This window comes from Erigeron canadensis, chromosome 8 (genome assembly GCF_010389155.1).
Source record: "Erigeron canadensis isolate Cc75 chromosome 8, C_canadensis_v1, whole genome shotgun sequence".
Taxonomy (NCBI): Eukaryota; Viridiplantae; Streptophyta; class Magnoliopsida; order Asterales; family Asteraceae; genus Erigeron; species Erigeron canadensis.
The window spans coordinates 30,916,605-30,935,699 of NC_057768.1; the positions used below are offsets into that span (position 1 = coordinate 30,916,605).

The 19,095-nt window shown below is 28.6% G+C and overlaps 1 protein-coding gene across 1 annotated transcript; it reads left to right on the forward strand.

The window, feature by feature from the left end:
- Window positions 1-3,506: 3,506 nt before the first annotated feature.
- Window positions 3,507-5,106, forward strand: LOC122580080. The gene is made up of 4 exons (XM_043752350.1): window positions 3,507-3,652; window positions 3,825-3,964; window positions 4,121-4,254; window positions 4,795-5,106. The coding sequence occupies exons 1-4, from the start codon at window positions 3,601-3,603 to the stop codon at window positions 4,943-4,945; spliced, it is 477 nt and encodes a 158-aa protein (XP_043608285.1). The 5' UTR covers window positions 3,507-3,600; the 3' UTR covers window positions 4,946-5,106.
- The last annotated feature ends 13,989 nt before the right edge of the window (window positions 5,107-19,095 follow it).

A 19,095-nucleotide genomic window follows, 5' to 3' on the forward strand; every position in this document is an offset into this window, starting at 1 on the left:
TATTCTTGGACCTGCTTTAGTTTCTAATCTATGATTAATAATGCATATCTTATGATGATGGTTATGTGCAAAAGTTCTGTTTCATGTCTTATATTCGTCTGCCCTTCTGCTCAATGGCCATGAAGCCAAAACTGCTCAAAAACAAGTTTTAAAAATGGGCCAGATAGTCTCTTATAAAGAGCACCTTTCAATGACATCATGAATCTGAGTTGTCAATTTATGGGCCAGATACTATAGTCGTTTACTTCATAATTACTATGACTCTACGAGTCTATAATTTATTCAAATATTTGAAAGAAATAAGTTGCAAATATCGTTATAAAAATAAAATAAAAATGGTAACATAGGATGAAAGTTCCTTGATCTCTTTTTAACACTTTTCTAAATATTTGTGCTTAGATAATTTTATTATAGCTGTACTAATATTGAGTTACCGAATTTAATTACACCGTGGCTACGTATTATTATTATTATTATTATTATTATTATTATTATTATTATTATTATTATTAACATATTTGTTTAGTAATAATTGGATTATAAGGAGCTTGTAGGTCATCACACTCAACAAGTTCTACAAACTTATATGCACTTTATACCTTTTGAGTTTTGACCCATTAACCAGGTTGTCCAAAGCGCCCAACTCCTGAATCAGTTGCATCTTTTGAATATGCGTGCTTAACACTCCAGTAGTTTTGTGTATGTTAAAGTGGTATATAGTATCTTTTGCATACGTGTAAGCCATGAAATGCCCTTGATGTGTTTCTTAGTTTTATTGTACATATATAGTTCCTTACAATTTACAAGCATCCTCATATTCTTCCGGCTTATCACTGGCATGTTCAGGGTTCCAAACTCAATGATGGCAACTAAACACGATACATTGTTGTAATTCTGGTTGGTGACATCAACATGGATTGGTGGGGGTTGTACAATAGTAGTCAAAATAGGCCCGAAATGAATACAACTTTTCTTAGGATCAATTGTGTTTATGGGCACGGGCCTGTTTTAACCAAGTTAAAATATAAATTGGTTAGGGCAATACATGACAAAAGTTGCCCCGGGTGCATGCTGTCCTGTATGCATTAGTCGTAAGGTGATTAAAATAGAGATATACGGACTATTTATTTTGATACTTTTATCACAAACATGTATTACAAACCTTTAGATGCATCAAGAAAAATGGTACTAATATTAGCTTTCTAATAATTGAGGTTTCTTTTTATGTGTGATATATCTTTTCCCTTTGACTTGTAATACGAGCTCAGTATATCTATCGGCTATTTCAGTAACAAAGTTGAGTGTTGCAAAGACATAATGTCCAACGTGATTTCCAAATACATAAAATATTAATAACAACCAATATATTTAATCAAGATACTATGAGTATAATATACTCATTGTCATCACTGACCGTACGTCGATACTTAAAACTCTATCTACATGCTATCAGAATAATGGGCTAGGGGTTCCCCTACACTTTTTCTTTACGAAATGATATTTGTACCATAATGGTTTATATATCTACCACAAACATGTTTTATTTGCTTGTACAGTATACTTTAGAAGTTTAATGTGTGGTAAAAGTATCAATATTTGATACGAATATCATTTTCCTTTTTCTTTGTGTGCCAGTCCTTAAGGTTGTTATTAATATACAAAAATAAGTTATATTTCCATTTTAGAGTTTAAGAGGTATATTTTTTATATGAAATGTATAAATTTTTTAATGTAAGTTAATGACAATCCTTAGTTTTCATTAAAAAAAATCCAATGTTTTATTTAACTGGAAAAATTATACTTTTGGTCCCTAAACTTGACACGTTTTTCACTTTTAATCACTAAACTTCAAAAATTGCATATTATACACTGAACTTGTCACTTTTTTTCACTTTTGGTCAATGCGTCAACTTTGTTAGTTTTTCCCCGTTAACTTGCCCAGATTCGTTAATTTTCATTCACTTTTCATCCTTCCCATTATTCCATAACTAAAATCGATAATCGGTCCAACTTCAGGTTTTATATATTGTTTTGGCCGATTAGTGAAAATACATATTCATTTATTATGTGTTGAAACAAATTTTTTATGTTTACAGTTACTATCTATTTGTTATACAGTGGTTTGATTAGATGAAATAATTGTTTTTTTTTAACGACGATGAAATAATTGTTATTGAAATTTTTATTTATAAAGATAGATTTATTTAATGACTATGTTTGAATTTCGAGTCTTCTTATGTCTACTTTAACCGTAATTTTTTTTGTGTGTTATATAAACTTATATAGTTTTTCTTAATTCATTTTATTAACTATTAATAAACGAAAATAAAAATAAGATATTGTAATGTTTATCTGAAGTTGTGTTGTAGGTTTTTCTGATAATCTATAACGCATTATGATTTAACCATAAATATTTTTGTCTATGTTATATAAATTTGTTATAAAACATATAATAATGAACTAATTTTTAAATATATTTTTCATTGATAAAATTTACACCAACTACTATATGTTATAAATAAAAATGTTTAGAGTCAAAGTTAAAAGTAAAAATATTAAGAAAGAATCAAAATAATAACATTTAAAATTGGACGAATGAGGTATATATAAAAAAAATTAGGTAAATTACACTTTTCATCACTGAAGTTTGTCGATTATCGATTTTAGTTATGAAATAATTGGAAGGACGAAAAGTGAAAAAAAAAACTAACGAATCTGTGCAACTTAACGGAGCAAAACTAACAAAACTGGGTGCAGTGACCAAAAGTGAAAAAAAGGGACAAGTTCAGTGTATAACTTGCAATTTTTGAAGTTTAGTGACTAAAAGTGAAAAACGTGCCAAGTTCAATGAGCAAAAGTGTAATTTTCCCTATTTAACTATAGTCTACAGCTCCAGGCCTCCAAAAGGCCTCTGATTAAGACATTAAGTATTTAAATAGTTGGGATATACTTCTGTGGGCTAGGAAAGTTGACAGCCCATAGGAAACCAAATCAACCTACCTCATATCTGAAAATTTTATGTTATCATCATAATAGAAATGTTATTCTCCAGTTGTTTTGATAGATGTATTATAATTGTATGTTATTAACTTATACAGCTATAAAATTTATGTAATTATATTTGAGATGTATTTAAAAACAATGATATAAACAAAAATATTTTTGATCTAACCACCTTTCCATACAGTATATACAAACAATGGCATTAACCATAACTAAAGCTAAAATTACAAAATTCTATAGGTATCGATTTTGAATGAGAGAAACTTGAAAAGGTTTGGTATATCGCAATTTCGTAGCCTTTATGTATCAAATGATAACATGTTACACTATCTTTAAAAGATTATTTGTTTAAAATAATTATAGAAGATAAGATCAAAAGTAAAAAAAGACATAGCCCATTGACAATTGCGCCATGATCGCTATCCATATTTCAACCATATCCAAAAACAATAATCACTCCGTATATACATATATCAAAAATATATGTGCATATATATATATTATAAACGTGACACCACCACTTCACTACTATATATCCTCATTATATATTTTCATAAAAAAAAAATATAAGTCTTGAAGGTTTGAACTAGCCAAAATATGGGTTCGTTAATGGCAGGTTGGGATTCTCACATCCATGATCCAAAATCTAGTAAGTTAATTTTATTTAATCATATATAAATCTAATTCATTTCATGTTATAATTTTATAATATGGTTTATCATGATCGACGTACGAATCTTACATATATATATATATATCGTAGTGGACTATATATATACTTACTAATATTTATAACTCATTGTTATATATTATTTCATTAGTAAAACTAAATAGGAACAAATCGATGACAAAGGAAGGGATTGAAACATATTGGAGATCAAAAAGGAATATTGTCCAACAAGTAGATGTTGCTGATGATGATGTTCTTAAACCTTGTCACACCTTTTCGGAGGGAGATCAGGTTAATTATATACGAGTATATTTTATCTTTACATATATGTATAATATATATGTGTTAATAACTTAATATACGTATCAATTATACTCCGTATAGTTTAAAGAGTATGGTTTGCAATATATAGCACTCCAATAATTTATATTGATCTTTAATTTGTAGAAAAACGAAACTAAAAAGATGTATAATAGATCGAATTCCCTTCCGATTAAGAACAAAAGTTCGAGTATAATAGAAGCATCAGAAGAGGGTGATCATGAAGAAGACCAGGAGGCACTTTTTAAGAAGCGTGGCTGGTAATTTATTATATTTCCCAATTTAATTACTCAAGGCTTACACAGGAGAATTTATATTTATATATATATGAAATAATTTTCTAATCTATTCTTTTGGCTATATAACCATAGCTTTTATGATTATCAGAAGCATATTTTATTTGTAGCATATGTTATGGTATATATGTAACGATCGAAAACAACAAAATTAGATTCAACGCATTAGTTAATTTACACTGTAATATTGTATTTGGGACTGATGATCCGTATATCAATTTTTTTTTTTAGCCTTATAGTACCAAATGTGTTTTATTCTATTATACACGAGTAGTACACAACATTTTAAAGCACATTTGATAGTGTACGGCTAAAAAATAGTGATGTATAGATCAACACCCGACCCATTGTATTTGGTCTTGTTGTGGATTTAATATTAAGTTTGAATTTAAAAGGGAGAAACAAAAATATCATGTTAATTTGGTAAGGTAGATAAATGTCAATTATTATTAAAATATGATTATTGATGATTCAAATTAATGTGGCTTGTTATTTATGCATCAGGTGGATAAATAGTAGATGGGCGTTTTTGAATGAACCACCGGTGCTTGCATCTGAAACACCATTCCGATATGCTTCACAATTCCATGTTGCTCGTAAACATATTGACAACTCCAACAATCACATTGCGACTCGTGAAATTAGAACTAATTAGTGATCGTGTTGTGCTCTGCAGTTCTTGTGCTTTTTACGTTTTGTATATAACGGTGAAACGCGTCCCATACATGGTCTTAAGCTTTTTGTGTCATTTTGGTTACTAGTTGATATAATGTTACGATGGTTTTTCAGACTAATGAACCGCCTTCATTTTTTCCATCTTTCTCGCCTTCTTCATATCTTCCAACATAACATGCCTAACCTCCAAGGACGGATTAATAATTCACTGCCCCGCTTCAATTTTAAATTGTAAATTTTTTCTAAAAGTTAAATTAGAAAAAAAAAAAAAAAAAAAAAAAATACATACAAAAATATTACTTTCGTTGGCATAAGCTTATTATTTAAAAGTCATTTGTTATCGAAGCATTAATTTTGAGATAAATCTTTCCAGATACTCTAAAATTAGAGTTTTTTTTTTAATTTTAATAAAGAAAAGAGAGAGAAAGGGTCGAAAGAAAAAGCTTTCTTTGTTTGAGTATGTAAATATTTAATATATTAATAGTGTAGTTGTTTGTAGAATAATTATTTTTTTTTCCAATTATTATAATGTTAGGACCAGAACATATTGTTATTGTTACCTATTTAGTAAAAAAATTTCATGTGAACAGTAAATTTCCATAGAGATTGCAGATTGATATATACGAGCATGGTATTCGCGTAATGCGGTAGCGGTGGTGGGCACGACAGTCTAGTATTGTCGGTGATGATATTATTTGTGGCGGTGACGGTGTCAAGTCTCAAATGGTGTAGGTTGATGTAAATGTAATAATTGAATATTTTAAAAGATAAGGACTTAAAGTGTTGATTATTAAAATAAATGTCAAGGGAAATTCTGAAAATTTCAAAGACAGATTTTACCAAAAATAAAAAGGGGCTTTTTTATTTTATAAGGGAGTAAAGATAAATAGACTTAGCACAATTAAAACATACACGCCGGGACAATATAATGAGTATGTTTGGCAAAACTAGCTGGTAACTGTTAGCTAGAGGCTGCTAGTTGTAAACTTTAAGCTGATAGCTGTAGCTGAAAGCTGTTAGCTGAAATTTTTTAAATCTATTTAGGTGTTTGATAAGTAGCTGAAGCTTTTCATAAAATATGTAAAATGACAAAAATAGATATAAATTAAAAATACTATAATTTTAAAAGATAAAACAATCTCAATTTGTTTTCTACATTTATATGAAATACATAAAAGTAAATTAAAAAACATTTAACTCGCCTTTTTACACAAATAAAATGAGTATAGTTTAATTCCTACACTTTATATAAATAATACAATACTATTTTAAAAAAAAAAAACTTAGTACTGATAACTCAAGTTGGGAGTACTGTAGATTGATTTCTCATATATATGTATAAACAAAACTCAACTGATGCTTTTCATTTTGGCGTTCATTAATTACTTAAATAGGGTAACAAACGAAAACATCATCGGAGAAAGGTAATTATTATTATTCGGGTATTTAAATAATTTGCCATGCTAAAAGCCTGTAGCTACTGTGAAATGCTGATGTTATTAGCGTTTAGAAAAGAGACTTTTTTATTCTTCTTAAAAGCTTCAAGCTCTTCTAAACAAACAAGACTTTTTACATGTTAGGAGCTTTTATTTAAAAACTTGAAGTTTGAAGCCCCTAAAAGCTTGTTGCCAAACATAACCTGTATAATTGCTTGCGACGATGTAAATAGACTTGGCACAATTAAAACAAAGGTGAATTGGTTGGAGTGGCAAGTGTCCATGACTTTTGATTGTCAAACCTGGGTTCTACTCCTAGTTTGGGTTATTTTTAGTTATTTGAATTTGTAATTTTTTTTTTTTAATTTAAAGTGTTAAGTTGTTAACAATCTAGGTGGGTGGGCTTGATATATATTTTTATGATTTTAGCTAATCTTTACATTTTATGTATTTTATTTTCTTAAATTTCGAACAAGTTTAATTATATTGTATTTTAATACCGTTTGAGGTTTTTTATATTTTTATGTTATTTACCCCATGATTTTAGCTAACCTTTACATCTGATTGGTTTTTGGATTTGTACTATCCATTTCAATTATGATACATCATAATGCAATAACTTTTGGTCAATTTTTTGACTTTGATTTTATACTTTAGGTTTTCATTTATTTGTGTATTAGTTTATAAAAGTTTCTTAAGCGGTTTAAAAGCATTCAATATTTGTTATCACCGGCTAATTGGGTTAGTTTTTTAAAATTATTAGTACATTAATTTGCAAAAAAGGATCACTACATTTTTTTTCCAATAAAAATACGGTTAACGTTTGTTATCCTTGGCCAACGGCCGGGTATAATACTAGTAAATTTATTCAAGTATTATTATATCGATAAATTAATAAATTATCAATTTAAAGAAGCATTGCAAGCATCAACAACACTTCATAACCTTTTGTTACATTACGAGAAGTAAATGTCTCGGACTCTTTAAAATAATTGAAAGATTTAAATATGAACCCAATATAAATTTGAAGCTAAAAAAAAAATACAAACAAGTGACTATAGATTCCATACTACTAGATGAGCTTAGAATTTTGGTATATTCTAGAAATTATTAGTTTATAATTTTGTTGGGACCGATATATCTATACTTGAAATTCAAAAAAGTTATTATCTTATTATTTTATCGATTGAGATAATATTTTGTACTTATCTCAAGTTGGAACTAGACAAATTATTAATTTTATCGAGATGATTTATCAAGTATTAATTTATAAATGTGCTACTGAACTTTAAGCCCGTGTCTAATATGCGGGGCTTACGACGTTATCAGCATTAGATATTAATTTGTTATAGTTTAAAATTTAATATATTACTTTGAGTAATATAAAATTGATATATATATATATATATCAACATTTTGAGTTTTATATTGAAATATTTTTTTAAAGTATGTTCATCGAAGTTGTTTCTAGTGACATGTATAGCGATATTTGAAACATCATAATAGGTCACTATCATTTTATCTGATTTATTGTTAAACATGGTGTATTACATTCTTACTTTAAAAAATCAAGAGTTGTGATTGGTCGATAAATCTTTAAAGCAACTGTGCTTTAATATAATAATATATTCTAGTTTATTAAAGATAAAAATACAACTTTACCCTTAATATTTATGATTAGTATTTATAAATTAATCCTTCATCTATGTATTCACTTTTGGAGTAGATAGTTTGTACTAGATTTTAGACCCGTGTTCGACACTGTACACGTGGTTTACGATATTATCAATATTAGATCTTCATTCATTTAATTCATAAAAACTTATAACTTTGAAGATATACGGTTCTAAGTGTTATACTTTGCAAGTTGTAGTAAAATAACCACATGTTCGTCACTGTCATTATTAGCTGATACATATTGTCGTAGTCATTCCACAAGGTACATGCTACAATAATTTCTCTATTATATAATTTTTTTGAAACCAATTGTACTCATAATGTGATATTATTATGAAAGATTATTAAGAATTAAAATATAAACATACTTGTGATTTCGTATTACATTCAAGTATACGTGTTTGATCATGATACGACCCATAACATGATTATGTTAATTTTCAACCAGTGTCCTATGATAATTAGATAGGATTGTTTTCATATTGTTTGATAACAATTAGGACTTTTGATTTGAGTGACAATTGTAACTTTAAAAAATTAAATATAAATATTTTTTGTAACGTTTTTAAAAAACTTAAGAAAAAACTTTTCAAATTGATGGCTAAAAATAAATATAAATTAAGTATTTAGGGTTAAAAGTATAAATTATTGATGGAAAACAAAAAAGTGTAAATTAATGAGACTTTTTATACGAATTAATATAAATACCAGTATATTAATATATTTCGATAATGATTTTTAGGATTTTTAATTTATAGCTAATCTAAATGATGACATAAGCGAGAGTCAATTTTATGAAATTGAGCGATTTGATTGGTTAATAAGTTATTAGTTCGACTATCTTATAGTATACATTAAGATTAAGATTAAGATTGATTATTTTCCTCCAGAACATCGGATCATATTTACATTTGAGCATTGGTGTTTGAAATTTGAAAATCTTTATGATAGAATTGTTCTATATGTAACGATAAACTTGGAATTAAAAAATAAAACAAACATCTATATATATATATATAAAAGCCTATCAGAAAGTGCTTACTTGGCGTTCTCCTATCTCGCCATGTCAGCAAATTCTGATGTGGCGTTACCAGAGCGATCTAAATGACACATCAGCAGCCACATGTGCATCATATTTGCTTATGTGTATAGTCCACGTAAGCATGCAAGCCATAATGGTAGCCTTTATATTAAAAAAAAAGGTTATGGGTTTCGAACCCGCGACCTACCTTTTGTGCGCAATGCATGTTTACCACTTGAACCAAAGAATTTTTTGTTCATTTATGGAATTTCACTATTAATAAAGCATCATTTTGATCCAACACACATTTAGGAAATAATTATAATCTCAGATCCTCCCCATCGGTGACTACCAATTTCCCCAATTTTCAATTTCCTCAAATCGTTTCCTATCAAAAATAGCGTTGTTTTTGTGTTATAAAGATTTTATGTTTTGAGTTATAGACTTTTAGTAATATTGATAAATTATGGTAATATATCGTTTGATTTTTTGTTTGAATAGTGTCATTTTCATGGCTGAATCACAAGAAGATTAATTAATTTGCAATCAATAGATTCAAGATTAAGGTTATATTACTTCATTGAGTAATAATATACCTTTTCATGATTTTTGATAATAAATATGTAATTTCTCACACTTATTTCCATTTTATATTTTGTGCAAGTTAAGTATTTTTAGTTTTAATGGATAAGTTGTAATATGTTATTAAAATATGTTTTTGTTTAGATTGATATCTTTATTTTCATAATTTCAATAGTTTTATATTTGTTTTGTTAGGTGTTATATCATGAACACCAACTGTTTGATGAAATTTCTCAATGAAAAAAAATAACTGTTTTGTTTAAGCGCCCGTATTGTTTTGGTAAGCATCTATTCAATAGTTCAAACGATGGAGATACTTTTTGTCATTTGTCTAATTGGTGTAGATGATGTTTCTTAGTACTATTATTATCATCTGATGTATAGAGCAAAAAATCAAAGATTAGAGTTAATGTATACCAATGCCAAGATAGTCGAAGCAAGACAAAGATGCAAAGAGATACTCAATCCTAAAGAACAAAAATTCAATGCTCAGCCACCTAATGTATCAAGTATTTTGACCTTATTGAGTTAGATATTGTAAGTTTTAAATATACTATGAATTTGTATTCACTTAAAGTCCTTACTTCATTTTTTTTAAACTGTACTTAATTCATATTTAGTTAATGTTTCATAGGGAAACCATGACATAATATTACAATTATTTATACCATAAACATAAGTTATCAAGCCATAATTGGATTCCATCAAATGAGTTTTGTAAGTTCTAACCATACGATATAATACAAAATTGTATGATTTTTATTTCTGGCCACTAATCAGATATACTATCATATTTCTGTATATATTGATTTATTTGCATTGTTACAAATATAGTTTGTACCAACTAATAGTGTTTCGGGTCATAATTTTTTTCTTAAGTTCAAGAGACTATCATGAAAGTATTTTAACTTTGAATTTCATAATCTTACATAAAAGACTCAAACATATAAATCTTCTTCTATATTTTTTGATTGCATAGTGAGTGAAAATCAAAACTAATCAAATTGTCTTACTAATGTGTTTGTGATTCTACGTATTTTTTCAGGTATGTTGGATGAGCTTTAGGATCACATCGAGGAGTTTATTAATATGGCCAATGATGATATTTTTGTATGTAATTTTGATCTTTTTTATGTTAGTTATAATCATAAAATAATTAGTTGTGTACCTTTTCATTTGTTATATCTTAAATTTATATGAACCAAGAATTCAGAGGTTATATCTTTAGCAACTACCATGCTAATATATGAACTATGACTTCAGAGATTATAAGTACTACTGTCCAAAACATTACAAAGAGTCAACAATTGGTTATGGTTGTAAATTTTATTGAACCTTTGCTTACCAATTCCAATTCTAATGAGGATCTTATTGTTCAGACGTAGGCACTTGGATTAAGCAGAATGTTTGAAAGATGAAAGGTCTCGTGGGAGTGTTGTAAAGGGGAATCTTGGAAGTGGGTTTGGCTCGCGTTGGGCCGATTTAAGGGTTACAAAGAAGAATAGTAAATAACACTACTTGGGTTTGTTTTGATTGCGGGTATAGTGATGGATAGTGGTTTTATGAGAATTTTTAAGTTAATGTTTAAGAGGATTAATTATTTTTCGGTAAAAAATAATAAGGGTATGGTTTCAAGATATAGGGTTGTGTACACAATAATTGTGAGGAATGTCTTTTGAACTCGAGTGATTGATCCTAAGGTATCACGACCTTATTAATGAGTACCAATGTCAATAGGTTTTAAATCATATATGTTTTCAGTTTGCATCAAATGACTTATATTTTTGTAAATTCACAAGTGACTTTCTCCAAGATGATCCATCAAATCATTACTTTTATAAGTATATAAAATAGTATATACGTCGATTAATAGTATTTAACTATTCACTTATGTCAAAATTTCTCTTTATACTGTCTCATTTACAACGAATTATCTAGAAAATAATTTAGACCGCTGCATTGCGCGGGTTTCACCTAGTATCTATATATATATCGATGAATTAAATTACTATAAGCATTTAGTTTCACTTATGAGCAAATCAATTGACAATTATAATCAACTACGAGCATGGTACTCGCGCAATGCGGCGACAGTAGTGGGGAAAACGGTCTGCTTTATTAGGGATTTTGGATAGTTATGTAAAGGAAAAAAAAACAAAAAAGTTCAAGGGCAAATAAGGTATTTCAAAGACAGAAATATTTAATAGAGAAGATTTGTTTTATTAAGTAGTAGAGATTTTACTTTTGATCGTGAAGAAATTGATAAATCAATTAGTACTCTTACTCAATAGTTCACCTTCATTAATTAAGTCTTCCATCAAAATATTCAAGATATATATATTTAGGATGCTAATTGATAGGCCGCTAATGTGTTATGGAATTTCGAAATTACATTTTATTGATTTGCTTGAATTGTTCTGCGCCTAAGTACGCATGAATATAGGTGGGAATATAATTTTAAATTAGAAATAATTTTTTTCTAAATTTCCAAATTTAAACGAGTTGCTATAATTTAGGGTGATTAGGAGGATAAATATTAAGGGTATATTTGTATTTTTAGTTAATTATTATAATTAATTGGCCACATGGTAATGTAGCTAATATACCCCCCATTTTATATATAATTTCTAAAAGAAAGGTTCATTAAGAATAAATATATCATTTCTAATGTCTCATTTTCTTTTAATTATTTCCAAAATACAGAACTGAATTAACTATTTCCAAACGTGTAAATAACGGTATTTTTAACATCCGTTTGTATTTTGGCCTAAGTTGTTAACAGAGTTCCAAACCCGGGGATAAAAAACGTAATTTTATGAATCCATGAATGAAACATGAAAGTGGGTACAAACCACATGGACGAAAACCATAATTTACTCTACTTTTTATATTTTGCGGGCCGGAGCCTGTAAATGTGACGGCGCACACAGAAATTAGGAAACAACCTTATACAGCTGACTCATATCCGAATTCCATGGCTATCGACATAATTACTTAAAATTATGATTATTAACGTAATAAAATATCATATCATATATATATGTAGGACATAATTATTTTTTGAAAGATACTATATAAGTCTATAACTTGTTTAAAGTACAATAATTCACCGTCCGTGAGTCCGTCTACTAACCATAACTTTAAAAACCCGATTACAAAATTCTATAAATAACTTATTGTTCTGTTTACATACTCGCAAAATATCATAAATAAGAGAAACTGAAAAACGTTAGTACGTAAATATATAATATATAATTCGTATGATAAAATGTTGCACTGCACTATATGTACAATTTTATTTTTTTAAAAGATTCTATAAGCTAGATCAAAACTTAATTTATTTTTAAAATAAAAAAGAAAAAAAGATATATCCTCAAAAAGTTTTTATATACAAATATCTGCATATATAAAATATCTATATGTCTATATCTATATTTCAACTATATCCAATAAGTTATCCTAAATATATATGCTTATATAAAAGGTGACACCACTACTTCACAACTATATACTATCATCATAGTCCGTAAAAACATAAATATAAAGATATATATTTCATCATATTATAACTTGTAAAGGTTTGAGCTAGCTAGCCAATTAAAATATACGAGCATATATATGGGTTCTTTAATGGGAGGATGGGATTCTCATGTTCATGATGCTAAATCTAGTAAGTTTTATTTTAAATTTCATGCATGTTTGTTATAATTAATTTGTATTTGGCGATTTTACTACGTACGAATCTGACATATACATAATAATTATATAATGGAGTATATAATAAACTACAGTAATATTTGTTGTTGTTATTTCATCATTAGTAAAACTAGAGAGGAACAGATCGATGACAAATGAAGGGATTGAAACTTATTGGAGATCAAAAAAGAATATTATTGTCCAAGAAATAGTTCTAGATCATGATGAGGATCATGTTCTTAAACCTTGTCACACGTTTTCGGTGGGAGATCAGGTTATATTTTTATTTTTATGTATTGGCTAGCTAGAAAAGTAAATAAAATTACTTCAATATCGTTTGTAGTCATATATTACTACCGTTAATTAATCGTTATGTTGTATCATGTATTTCCGTATCACTACTGAAGCGCTACATATATATTGCTATTTTTCGATCTTGGAGTTTCAAACAACATTTTTACTAATGTTTACTTTCCACAGAAAAACGAAACCGGAAAGGTGTATAATAGATCGAATTCCCTTCCTATCACGAACAAAAATGTGATTATAGAAGATGAGGATGATGAAGAAAACCAGGAGGCACTTTTCAAGAACCATGGCTGGTAATTTATTATATTTCTTAAGTTATTTAATATTATGTGATTGGTGTATATGAATGAAAAACATTATATATTATGTAAATAATTATTAAATACTGGATTTCTCTCATAATTTGTGATTTGATGTTGGAACATGATCAGATGGCCCGTACCATTGATGGCACAATAATACTCCAGTAGCGTTGATCCAAACTAGTCATTCGATAAAAGTTATGATTAATTATCAATATATACGATTGCTGATTCAAATGTACTTGGATTGTTGTTTGTGTAGGTGGATAAATAGTAGATGGGCATTTTTAAATGAACCACCAGTGCTTGCATCTGAAACACCATTTCGATATGCCTCACAATTCCATGTTGCTCATGAACATATCGCGCGACACCTCCAAGAATAATCACACTACTACTCAAGACATCATAGCTTGATCAAACTGTTCTTCGTGTGATGTTTACGTTTTTTCCTTTGGATAGATTGAAGCATATAGCATCAATATGTAACTCTGAAACGCCTAATTTTTGTGTCATTTGTTTACTAGCTAGTTGATATAATGTATAATTATTACGATGGTTAATTAAAGTGTAAAAGTTTATGTTATTGTTCTATATATTGTATGCTTTCTTTCAACTCTTTATATATTATTTGTTTAAAAACTTATTATGAAATGAATAAGTCTTTATAAAGGTGTTGATGTCATTGGATTGAATAGTTTTTTTTTTTTTGATAAATAGTTTGATAATCCTCAATCTTTTGATCAAATGGTTTTCCTTAATTTGTCTAATGAATAGTGATGTAAAAAGTCTTAGAAATTTTTTTCCAAGATTCAAGATGGTGGATTAATTAAGTAACAAAATAAACAAGTTTCATAAGTATTTTTTTAAAAATTTTTATTTTTATTGTTGATGCTCTAAGTATAAAAAAGGACACGGTCACACGGACAACAAAAGTGTGCCTTGAGCTTGGCCCGTTTAATCTGAGATATATAACTTGAGGTCAAGCTCAACTCATTTCAATTTTTTGGAGTAAAACTTGAGCACCCTATGAATGTTTTTAAAGGTTTGAGCTCTAAAGCTTTTTGTATATATTATTATTATTAATTAAGTTAATTAACATTTTAGTTGTGTATAGTATTAACATATTAAATTATGACTTATATTTATTAATAAAGTAAAAATATCTAATATTAATAATAATAACATAACTTATGCTATAAATTTAAGCTCATTTTAGGATCGAGATTAGGCAACTCGATTTGGTGTTTTGAAGCTTGAGCTCGTTTATCAAAGGAACTCCAACTTAAGCTCGAAATTGACTTGAGTTCGTTTCATGCTCGGCTCGATTCAAGCTCTTAACGAGTCGAGCTTGAATCTATAGTTAGGCTAGTTTACACTCTAAAACCACTTATCTAGTGATATTCACATTCCATATTTTCTTTCGAGAGTCTTCATAGTTTATATAGGCATATAGCTTAATTAACGAATTTAAAATTCTCAGGCCCATCCAATTCTTTATGAAAAACGTTTGTGACCGGTGGTCTTATATACCTATTTTAGCATAACTTTCAGCATAAATAGATTTGTCTTATCTTAAATAGTTCAAACGATAAAATAGATAAAACAAATATAGCCCGTAAGCACATGTCTAAAGATATGTGTTGGAAACATCTTAAATCATACGTTATTGACTTATTGGGTACTCTTAAGCATATGTAACAAATTAGTTTTATACACAAAATGCAAACTATGGACAATAAAGTGTTTGCACATCAATCTAACCGGCCAAAATTTTACTAATTTGTTTGTGTTTTGATTAGATTAGACCCTTCTATTATACCACCTATATATTTCATGATATTAACTTGATGGGGCTAGCTTGATCATGGATGTTTTGGATGGTCAACTTGATTCATGTATGCAGGTCATAGTGTTGTTTTCCTTTATTGTCTTACTCTTAACCCGTCTTCATAATATTGGTTTTAGAATAGAAACCATTGTGAGCTAATGACATTGTGACGGGCTTAATTGCTCGTTGTCTAGAGTAGAGGTGCAAGAAGCGGTTAACCGATTTCGGTTATTAATTCTAATAATCGGTTTCAGTTATTTTTTGAAACAGTAATAACCGGTTACGGTTAACTTGTACCGGTTAATAACCGATTTCTAGGTTTTAAAACTAGAACTTATCTAACCGATTTCGATTAATAATAACCGGTTAACCGATACCGGTTAACCTATTCGGTTTTTTAACCACCCATTATAATATTGAGAAAGTGATGAATAATGGGGAAAAACAATCATTTCCGACAACTCTGAGTGGCGAACCTATATTTTTTAAACACAAAACAAAATTTATCATCCTAAATCTCAAAAACAAATAAAAATGTTGGATCTAATGAAAGAAACATTAATCTATATATAGTATAGATATATTGAAAACTTACGAAATCATCTGATGGTGCGATCTTTCCGGTTATATATTAGTGTATGTATATAATATGATATATATATATATATATATAGGGGGACAATCAAATAAGAACAGTTTTAAAATAAGAACAGTGAGAACACCTTAAAATCATCATTTTAATGCATTAAAAGTCTATAAAACTGACATAGTGCATAACTAATTATCATTATTTAATTGTTTAACAACACATTGATTCATCAAATCGAAAAAATCATGTTTTTTGTTGGATGCATCATTTTGATGAATATGCATCCAAGATGGATGCACAAAACAAATAACATGATTATTTCGATTTTGACGGATGAATGTGTTGTTAAACACTTAAATAATGATAATTAGTTATGCAATATGTTAGTTTTATAGACTTTTAATGCATCAAAATGATGTTTTTAAGGTGTTCTCGATCACCGTTCTTATTTTAAGAGTGTTTTCACCGGAGTGTTACCATATATATATATATATATATAATATGTATATAATATGTGATTAACCAGTTAATCGATTATTAATTGGAATAATTAACCGGTTATAGGTTAACAGGTTAATAATCGGTTTTGGTTTTAAAAAGAGTAATCGGTTAGTAACCGGCGGTTTCTGATAACCTATAATCGGTTTTTACTATTCTGATTATTAACCGGTTTCGGTTACCAGTTACAGATTGATTCGGTTTGGTTAATCGGTTTTTTTTTGCACCTCTAGTCTAGAGTCTAGACGTCAAGTATAACTTGTATTGGGCATCTATTATGGGCTTGTGGCCCACTTCGGTAGTGCTAGAATTTAGTTTTGGTTGGCTATTAGTAATCTGGTTGTACTTTTCTTTATTTCATTGGGAACTCTTGTAGTCTTGTGTCTTCTACATTTGTTAATATAATGGTTTTTGAATGAGTATTCTCCATCTTTAACAAATGCATCAAATAGTTTCAGAAATTAGACGTATACGTAAAATAAGAATACTTTTACATTAAATTTGTTTTTATTCCAACGCGTATACACCAAATGTTTACCTCAATTTGATTTTCTATCGAATATATTGGATAAAACTAAACTTATGTCAGCACAATGCGGCGACGGTAATGGTAGTGGTGGCGGCGACGGGTGGGGGAGGTGGTGGCGACAGCTAGCGGCGGTAGTGTCGGCAGCGGTGGCGGTGATGGTGGTGAGGGTGGCAATGCTAGTGAATGTAAAAATAATTAATGTTAAAAATGGTTGAGTAGTTATTTTAAAGGGTTGACAAATCCATATTATAAATTATTTAATTAAAAGTATTATAAGTATTTTAGATTGTGATATTTAAATTAGTGAATAAAGGAGAAAGATATTTTCGATTTTTCAAAAGCTGAAAATTCAAGGAATAAAAAGGCTTTATTCGATAGTATAGATTTACAAGTTTTACCATTTATAAATTGTATGAATTAATCTGAGGATAAGTAAGGTATTAAAATAAAGCAAAATAGTGTGTAAAATGATTGAAATAGAAGGTATTAGAATTTGGTGTAAACGAACCAAAAAGATAGTGTTGTATTAAAAATTACACTGCACCAATCTTGGTGACTTGGATGGAGATGATTTTTTAAACTAGAACACCAAATTTGGTGATTTGGTACATATATTGAATTTTGAAGATGGTTTAAAGGCTCTTTATATTTATACAAAATAGCATTACATTATCTTTTTTTCAAATTTATTTCTTTTGATTATCAGGTTGAAAAATTTAACATGATAAGTATTTTGTTGCACCATTCTATTCATAATTTAATTCTTAACTTTTCAAATTTATATGATTGTACATGCTAACTTTGGTTTTTTGAGTGGAGTTGGAGTCAAGATTCAGCAGGTAGGTAGGGACATAGAATATTGAGGCCGGCAATAGATAGCCTTTAGACTCGACTTATAATAAGGTATATCATGCCTTGCGATATTACAATACTATATAGTGAGTATATACTATATACATAATACATGTATTGTTTGTATATCATACTTATTGGGTAATGATATTTTTATAATAAAATTTAGCCATATACAACAAAAATATAAATTTTTATTGTATAAAATACAACTGAATGATGCAGATTTTGTTGTATATAGCTAAAATTTGTTGTAGAAATATCTTTTCCCTACTTATTGTGATCACTACCCTCTCCATTATTGGTTTTTGAGTAGAATCTTGAAAAGCTACTAGAAAAATACTCGTACATTATGATAGTATATAGTGTAAGATTGGAAACGGTGGTGTAATGGTGCCGGTGACAGATGGTGGTGGCATTGATGGCGAGTTACGTTGTCTAAGTAATTGACATAAAAATAAAAGTAATTAATGTTAAAAAAAATGTTATCTGTATTTTAGTACGGAAAAAAAAATTAAAAATAACTAAATGTTTTATAATGTAATATAAAAGTAATTTCATATAAAGATTTTGTGCAGTGTAATCCCTGGTCATATATAGTGTCAAAATACTTATGACGAACTACACAATTCAAAAGCCTTTCCGGTCCTTTCCAAAAACCCTGTTATCCTACAAAGTAGAGTGTCATTATAAAAATAAAATTTGTACATTGTTTGATACGAGAAATAGATACTTGCGCGTTGCGGCGGTGGTGACGGTGACGGGTGGTGGTGGCGGCGGAGATTGGTGGTGGTGGCGGTGGCACCGG

Coding starts and splice junctions, on each gene's coding strand:
- LOC122580080 (XM_043752350.1), top strand. CDS start 3,601: ATGGGTTCGTTAATGGCAGGTTGGGATTCTCACATCCATGATCCAAAA. Junction 3,653..3,824: donor CATCCATGATCCAAAATCTA/GTAAGTTAATTT, acceptor TTATTTCATTAG/TAAAACTAAATAGGAACAAA. Junction 3,965..4,120: donor CCTTTTCGGAGGGAGATCAG/GTTAATTATATA, acceptor TTTAATTTGTAG/AAAAACGAAACTAAAAAGAT.